Raw genomic sequence first — 8,139 nt, 5'->3', positions numbered from 1 at the left:
GTAGGTTAATATTTTCGTATATAATAGATCAATGTTTTCGCTCAAGAACTTGCTCATAGCATATTTAGAGGTCCTAGAAACATATGGCAATGCTCTCTTGTGAAAAAATGTCTATCAAATCTCATAAGAAAATGCCCCCACCTATGATAGATCTGAAATTAAAAGGTCAACGTTTTTGCCCTAAAACTTGCACATAGCATATTTAGAGGTCCTAGAAACATATGACAATGCTGTTTTGTGGAAAAAAGAATAAAAGAATTGGTCAAATTTAGGACGAAGATGCCCTCACCTAGTATGGGTTAAGATTTTCATCCAAAATAAATAGTTGATGTTTTTACCCGAAAACTTGCACATATCACATTTAGATGTCCTAGAAACATATGGCAATGCTCTTTTGCAAAAAAAAAAATGGTTGGTAAAATTTCAAACAAAAATGCCCTTACCTACTACAGATTAAGATTTTAATCCAAAATAAAAGGTTAATATTTTCCCCAAAAACTTGCACAAAGCATATTTAGAGGTCCAAGAAACATATGACAGTTCTATTTTGCGAAAAAAGTTGGTCAAATTTTGGATGAAAATGCCCCCACCTACTACAAGTTAAGATTTTTGTCTAAAATAATGGTTGATGTTTGTGCTTGAAAACTTGCACATAGCATATTTAAAGGTCCTAAAAACATATATGATATAGCAATGCTCTTTTGTTATTAAAAAAGGAAAAAGAAAAAAAAGGTCGGTTAAATTTTGGATGGAAATGCCCTTGTCTACTACGGTTTAAGATTTTTCTCCAAAATAAATGGTTGATGTTTTCATAGGAAAACTAGCATATGCATATTTAGAGGTCCTAGAAACATATGGCAGTACTCTCTTGTGAAAAAATGTCTATCAAATCTCGTATGAAAATGCCCCCACCTATGATGGATTAAGATTTTCGTTTGAAATTAAAAGGTCAACGTTTTCACCCTAAAACTTGCACATAGCATATTTAGAGGTCCTAGAAACATATGACAATGTTGTTTTGCAGGAAAAAAAAATTTGTCAAATTTGGAATGAAGATGCCCTCACCTAGTATGGGTTAAGATTTTCGTCCAAAATAAATAGTTGATGTTTTTACCCGAAAACTTGCACATAGCACATTTAGATGTCCTAGAAACATATGACAATGCTCTTTTGCAACCAAAAATAAAAATAAAAATAAAAAGTTGGTAAAATTTCAAACAAAAATGCCCCTGCCTACTACAGATTAAGATTTTAATCCAAAATAAAAGGTCAACATTTTCCCTAGAAACTTGCACAAAGCATATTTAGAGGTCCAAGAAACATATGACAATTCTATTTTGCGAAAAAAGTTGGTCAAATTTTGGACGAAAATGCCCCCACCTACTATGAGTTAAGATTTTTGTCTAAAATAATGGTTGATGTTTGTACTCGAAAACTTGCAAATAGCATATTTAAAGGTCCTAAAAACATATATGATATAGCAATGCTTTTTTGTGAAGAAAAAAAAAAGGTCAGTTAAATTTTGGATGGAAATGCCCCTGTCTACTACGGTTTAAGATTTTTCTCCGAAATAAATGGTTGACGTTTTCATAGGAAAACTAGCATATGCATATTTAGAGGTCCTAGAAACACATGGCTATACTCTTAGCCAAAAAAAAAAAAAAAAGTTGGTCAAATCTTGGAAAAAAAATGGCCTCACCTACTACATGATCAATGGAAGGATACTTTCATATTTGTAAGTGCACTTCACCTCACATGAATTATCTAGGAGTAGTTTTGTAACTTAATTTAGGAGTATTGTAATTTAATATCTTCTCTACTTATGCGATCTTATATTTTGATTCAAAACATCAATAAATTGTGGTTTTGGTGTATTGTTCCTCTTTTCTTGGTTGTATCTTTGTACTTTTGAAGTTCTATTAGTTTAGTCAATGACAGGGTACATCTTTTTGGTACAAAGTTCTGTCGAATAAGTCTGGTGCCACACATTTTGGCACAACAACACCATCACTCCACCAACCACAACTCGCCATATGACGAGTTGTGGCATTTGTTGTGCCAAAATGTGTGGCACTAGATTTACTCAAGTTTGTCTCACACATAGATCATTTGTGCTGACAAACATAGTTTCCATGTTAGTTTGTATTCCCAAAAAGTAGTCATAACTTAAAAAATTCCGACTCAAAAAAAAAAAAAAAACCTGAAAATTATTGGGCAACGTGTGTCTGTTTAGAAGGCAACACCAATTAGAAACGGAACCAAGTGAAGACAAAGGGGGTTTGAAAAATAAAACAATTGTCTAACTCATTCTTATAGTTGATGATCCCTCACCAAAAAAAAAAAAAAACATTTTATACAAATTCCTAATTGTTACCGGTATTGATATTTTTGAAATATATGGTCATTAGCGGTATTAATTTATTTATAAATTTATTTGGTTTTGTTAATACTCACATTACTACTTGATATTTCTCCCCCAAATTAATGACAAAGTGTTTGGCTACTTTGGTACTTTGGCTAGAGAAATGTTATGTCCATGGTATTTTCACAATACTTTTATAACAAATCGTAAGTGACAATTTGTTATTGATTATTATGAGTGGGCAAAAAAATAATTTAAGTTGTAAATTTAAATTAGAACTAATACCAAAAAAAAAAAAAAAAGTTGTGTTTGGCTTCTGAACGACCTGTTTGGGGTTTCAATTTTCAAGTTAAAATGTTGAAGATTTGGGACTTGGATGTTGTTGTGTTGTTGTGTATTGAACGACCTGTTTGGACGCTTTATTTTATTTAGTTTGTAATAAATTGGACATATTTATAGAATATATTGCTAAGCGATTGAGTTTTGAGTAATTTTGAACTTCTATTTGTGTTTTTTTTTTTTTTTTTTTTAATTATTTACTTAGAAACACTATTATTTTTTAGTTAGAAGAATAATGGAGATATAAGATGATAGTAAATATGTTTTTTATTTGATTTGCATATGATGAAAAAACCAACTACAATGTTTTACACTTTTCTAGCCATGAATAAAGTAAAAACTAGGTCTTGAAGAAGATGATTACAAAATCAATGATATAAATTGAAAGGAAAATTTCAATACAATTTATTATAAAATAAATCATATATAATTTTTGGAATTCAAAATATCGTTGACTTCTATTTTATTGAATTGGCGTGTATTAAAAGGAATATTTCTGATTTTCTTTTATTTATAGCTTATTAATATTGAATAGACGCACTTTTTTGATATCTTAATTTAGTATAGATTCTTATTATATTTCTTGTTGTTAAATGTTAAAATTTTTTGTTTATACTTGGGCAAGATGAAATCTTGATTTCCCTAACACCAATTGGTATTGGTTTAAAGTTAAGGGAAAAAAAAAAACTTAAAATATTTTAGAATTACAAAGCAACACCAAGCATTTTAAATTTTATTTGCCAATAACTTCAACTCAATATATACACCAAAATTAAAAACCAAAATTACATTGTTATATTGTCAAGAGCCTTGTAACTTAACTAGTACCGATCCTAGTGTTTCCAATAAAAACATTAGTAGTTCAAATATCTTCTTCTGAACTATTGAATTATCCACAAAAGAAGAAGAAGCAAAATGTAATCACAAGTATAATTGAAGTTAATTACTTAAATATTATACCATGTAATAAATATTATACGCAACCATTAAGACAATTTCTTATAAAATATTTCAAAATAAGTCAATAGTTAGAATATAAATTAGCTCAAATCTCCCATAATTAGAATATAAATTAGTTTAAATCTCTCATCTCTCATTGTAATTATTGCATTATAAGAAATAAATTATTTTTGATGAACACATAAACGGATATCATCGTCAACACAACCAATATGTATTGAAGTATGTTACTGCAAAGATTTTCTTCGAGTTCCTTCTCTCCACATTGGCCAAAATGAGACTTTTGTCCACACTTATGGCAAAAACGAGTTTGACATCTGCATTGAAAACCAATCATTCTTGATCAACTCTATAGTAAAACATGTTATGTTTACTTATCTGTAAAAGATGGGAAAAAAAGGAAAAAAGAAAAAAAGAAAGAAAAAAAAATTCAAACCTCAAGTTTATAAGAACATAAAAGTTAAGTGGTCAATGAAGCAAGAGTAATATGAGGTGGTGTCCTTCAAAAAATGCGAGTAATTATCAAGTAGCTTGGCCTTCAGAGTCATTGGTATTTCATTTCCTCACAAGAATAGTAGCTCTTATTAATTAAACTAGCTAAATTCCTACACGATGTGCGGTGTAACTTATTATTAGTTTTCTACAATATTTCAATAAATTTACCAAGAATTTTGTAACTTAATTGGATGTCACCTTAATTTCCAATAAAAATATTCATGATTCATACCCCTCAATTATTGATGTATAAATTTTTTTTTGAATAAATTTCCTTGTAAAAATTTATAATCTTTAGTTATTTTATAGACAAAATAGAAATCACACTATATATATATGTGTGTGTGTTCACAAATTAAAAATTACATGATATAGTGGTTAATATAGATAAGCACGTTTCATGCCTACTAAAAAAATGCATATATCCTTCAATTATTATTTCTCATATAAATTGTAGAAAAATTATATTAATTTTTTTTTTTGAGAAAAATATTTAAATTTCATTATGCTATAACAAAATAAATATATTTATTCTATTTCGCACATGTGACTGAAAGGAGTTAGGAAATTTAAAGGACTAAGATTTATTTTAGTGAATTCACAAATATTTAATTTTATGGCTTTTGTGTCAATTGCAATCAAAGTGCAACTAAACATGAGTAAGAATGTCATATTCTAAATTTATTATTATTATTCCAACTAAAAATTATCTCTTATATATGGTTTATAAAAATAATCATATAAATTCATTTGATATAAATAATTAATGTACAATTATAGATAATTAATATAAGCATTTATTCTATTGTCTAATTTAATGAACTAATACTTTGATATGATGCAAACTTTGTTGATTTCGAATTCTAAATAAAGAGAACTTTAAGGAATGTGCCACATGGCACAACTTGATACTCTCTAATATGAGGTCTCTATTTATATATATATATATATTGAATATTGATAATTTATAGTGAGATTCATTATTTATGTGAGAAGAGATAGTACCATATTGTTGTATTCTGAACTACATAATAAATTTCCAAAAAATATATTGTCATAAAACTGATTGAAATTTGAATGTAATTTTATAGATGGGTTCCTCGTTTACAAAATGTGAACGAAGGTTCTAAATAATGAACTGCTTGTCGTATATTAATCCAATTTCTTATAAACACTTAAAAGTCTGTCTACCTCAAAAAAGGGAATTACTTCAGATTTGGCGAGTATATGAATAACTAATGTGTTAGATCCCCCTCAAAAAAAAAAAAAAAAAAAAAACCTAATGTGTTAGATTATGTTCGCCTAAAGGTCAATGTTAATTTGACTTACTATGCTTAATATTTTATTTAAATTGTACTTATATAATGAATGACAATGTGGACTGCGATGATATAATTTGATGTTGTCTAAAAGAAGAATTAGAATATGGGTGTGCGCTAAGTAAATTAATGGATAGCCTTGGCCCTAGCTATTGAAAATAAGTGAAGGACCTGTAGGGCCTTTAAGATGTGTGGCTCACAACCACCAGCTGTTAGGGTTTTAGGCCTCAGTTGTGATTTGATTAACCAATTTAATCCAAATGTAGGTAATTAACCAAATTATGTTTCAAGTTTGGTAAACATCACATAACATGGACCACATAGGGATAACTAAATAATGACCCAAGAAAACTAGTGAAAAAAATTGTTTCACAATAAAAACCTATAGGGATTTAACCTTACAATCCCAAGGTAAACAAATTTACTAGAATTCTTCTAAAAAAAAAAAAACTAGAATAACCCTAAATCTATCACTATTTAAGTATAAATTATGGATGTAATCACATATGGTTTCATCTCCACAAACTCTTCTATTTTAGATTTATTGAATGTGAACATCCGTTCACAACTCCAAGAAACCTCCCGAAGGTTTAACCAACAACTTGGATGTAGATTGGTTGCAGCAACTTCACTTAATCACCACATTTTAGTATGAAAATATAAGTTTGGTTGATGTGTTAAGAGAGTTTGGAAAAATTATAAATGTGAACAGAAACATGGCTCTCATAAAGTCTTGAAAAACTTTCTCTAGAGTTGCTTTTATATTTATCTTGTAATCCACAAAACCCTTGGTCAAAAGTTTGATAGAAAACACCTTAGGATCTGTTCTACATGAATCTCGATCAAGCAGGTTCGAGCAGTTGAGTTTAGTAGAACTCGATAGATTGAGCTTGTGCCAAAATGTAGTATAGTGCCTGTCTAGTTTCTAACTTTCTTTCACAACTTCAATCTTGACTTATCTTGCTCTTTGACATATTTTCAATACTAAACCAAGACTTACAAAGATTCGAAGTGTTACAAGAGTTAATAGTGTGCCAACATATTCTTACGGACATAACACCAGCCCTGGTTGCCATTCCACCACAATGTAGATTGTAAACCAACACCAATTCTATGCATGTCCCTCGTCAACCTGGTCCTAAGGGACTTTTGGGTTTTGGTATGTCACTCTAATCATTATGGTTTGATTTAAGATTTCCTGTTAATGGAATTTAATAGAATCCCATAGTTCCTATGGTTCAAGCAACAAACAATTTATTTTGACATATTCACTGGAAAACATGGAAATAATAAAAGAAAGAGTGAACTATATATTGCAAATGAATCAAAATTTAAGATTCCTGCGACTAAGTTTCTAGTACAAATGTTATCAAAGAAACTAGATTCATGTTTAGTTGTTTCAACAGGGATGAGATATATGATGTGACAATGTAAATAATAGAGAAATTATTAAAAGGATCTAAAGAATAATATTTTCATTATATTAACTTAAAAGGATACTACATTTTTTATTTTATTTTTTACCTTAAATCAAAATTCAATCTTTCAAAAGTAATATTTAAATCTAATACTCATGGTCACAGTTTTATAAAGGCAGATTAAATTCTTCTAAAAAAAGGCAGACTAAATTAAATAAGGATTTGGTATAAATACCCATGTCTATATAACCTTCGAAAAATGGTTTCATGTGTATATATCATGGTTGATGAGAAAATCCAACAATGTATGTTAAAATACCTGCAAATGACGTCGTTGCAACCATCAACACGTTCAACAGCATGACCACAATTGGGACATCTACTCCATTTCTTCTCTTCAATAAGCCTTCCAAGCAGAACATCATTCTCATCTCTCAACTGTCCACTCTCGTTGCATCGATACCCGGCATGCCATCGAGTCTTGCACTGAAAACAGAACTCCTTCTTGCACACAGGACACTCAGATTTTGTCACAATTTTGCACTCGTTAAGTACCAAAGTCGAGCACTGAGGGTCTGGGCAATAGCATTTTTCTTCAACCTTAAGAACAGTCGACTCGAAAAGAATATCACACCACTTATCAAATAGTGGTTTTGAGATGATTCTCCTGCAAAAGAGAGAGTCCAACAATTGCGTGCAATACAAACTAGGACATTTAATGTTGGCCACCTTGTTGTCAATCTGGGTCTCGACGTATTTGGCTATGCAATCCATGCAAAAAGGGTGTACGCAATTGTTATTGTTGTTGAATTTCTTGTTTGATTGCATGGGCTCTATGCATATTTCACACGTGAACACAGGATCTTCCTCTACTTGCTCTTCTTGGGGTTTTTTTAAGTCTCTTCCATTTTTCTTTAGCGTGTTTCCCATTTCCTAAAACGATTACTGCAATATGATTTGGAAATGGGCCATTTCCATTTCCAAATGATGTTATAAAAACGAATATTGTATTTTTAAACTATGGAAATGGAAGTTATAACAAAATGATGTTATAAAAGTTATTATAACTGTCGAGAACAATCATTAAATGGAAATGGAAATGGACACAAACGAATATTCAATTGTGATATTAGTTATCATAACTGTCGAGAACAAACATGGATATGGGTCCAGTTGACCAAGTCTCGTTGAGTTTTAATTTCTCCCGGAGGGGGTGTTTAATTAAAATTTTTCCTTTCCATCTTCT

The 8,139-nt window shown here is 30.0% G+C and overlaps 1 protein-coding gene across 1 annotated transcript; it reads right to left on the bottom strand.

Annotated features, from left to right (window-relative positions):
• Nucleotides 1–3,803: 3,803 nt before the first annotated feature.
• Nucleotides 3,804–7,823, bottom strand: LOC126703792 (E3 ubiquitin-protein ligase RSL1-like). The gene is made up of 2 exons (XM_050402863.1): nucleotides 7,213–7,823; nucleotides 3,804–3,978 (listed from the first exon to the last, which is right to left on the bottom strand). The coding sequence occupies exons 1-2, from the start codon at nucleotides 7,821–7,823 to the stop codon at nucleotides 3,804–3,806; spliced, it is 786 nt and encodes a 261-aa protein (XP_050258820.1).
• Nucleotides 7,824–8,139: the final 316 nt, after the last annotated feature.

The sequence above is a fragment of the Quercus robur genome, chromosome 10 (genome assembly GCF_932294415.1).
Source record: "Quercus robur chromosome 10, dhQueRobu3.1, whole genome shotgun sequence".
Taxonomy (NCBI): Eukaryota; Viridiplantae; Streptophyta; class Magnoliopsida; order Fagales; family Fagaceae; genus Quercus; species Quercus robur.
This window is presented reverse-complemented; position numbering and strand designations above follow the sequence as displayed.

Bases quoted from the DNA above. Each gene is read 5' to 3' on its own strand.
- LOC126703792 (XM_050402863.1), bottom strand. From the start codon at position 7,823: ATGGGAAACACGCTAAAGAAAAATGGAAGAGACTTAAAAAAACCCCAA. The intron at 3,979-7,212 runs GTATTTTAACAT...TTTTCAATGCAG, and splicing joins TGCAACGACGTCATTTGCAG to ATGTCAAACTCGTTTTTGCC.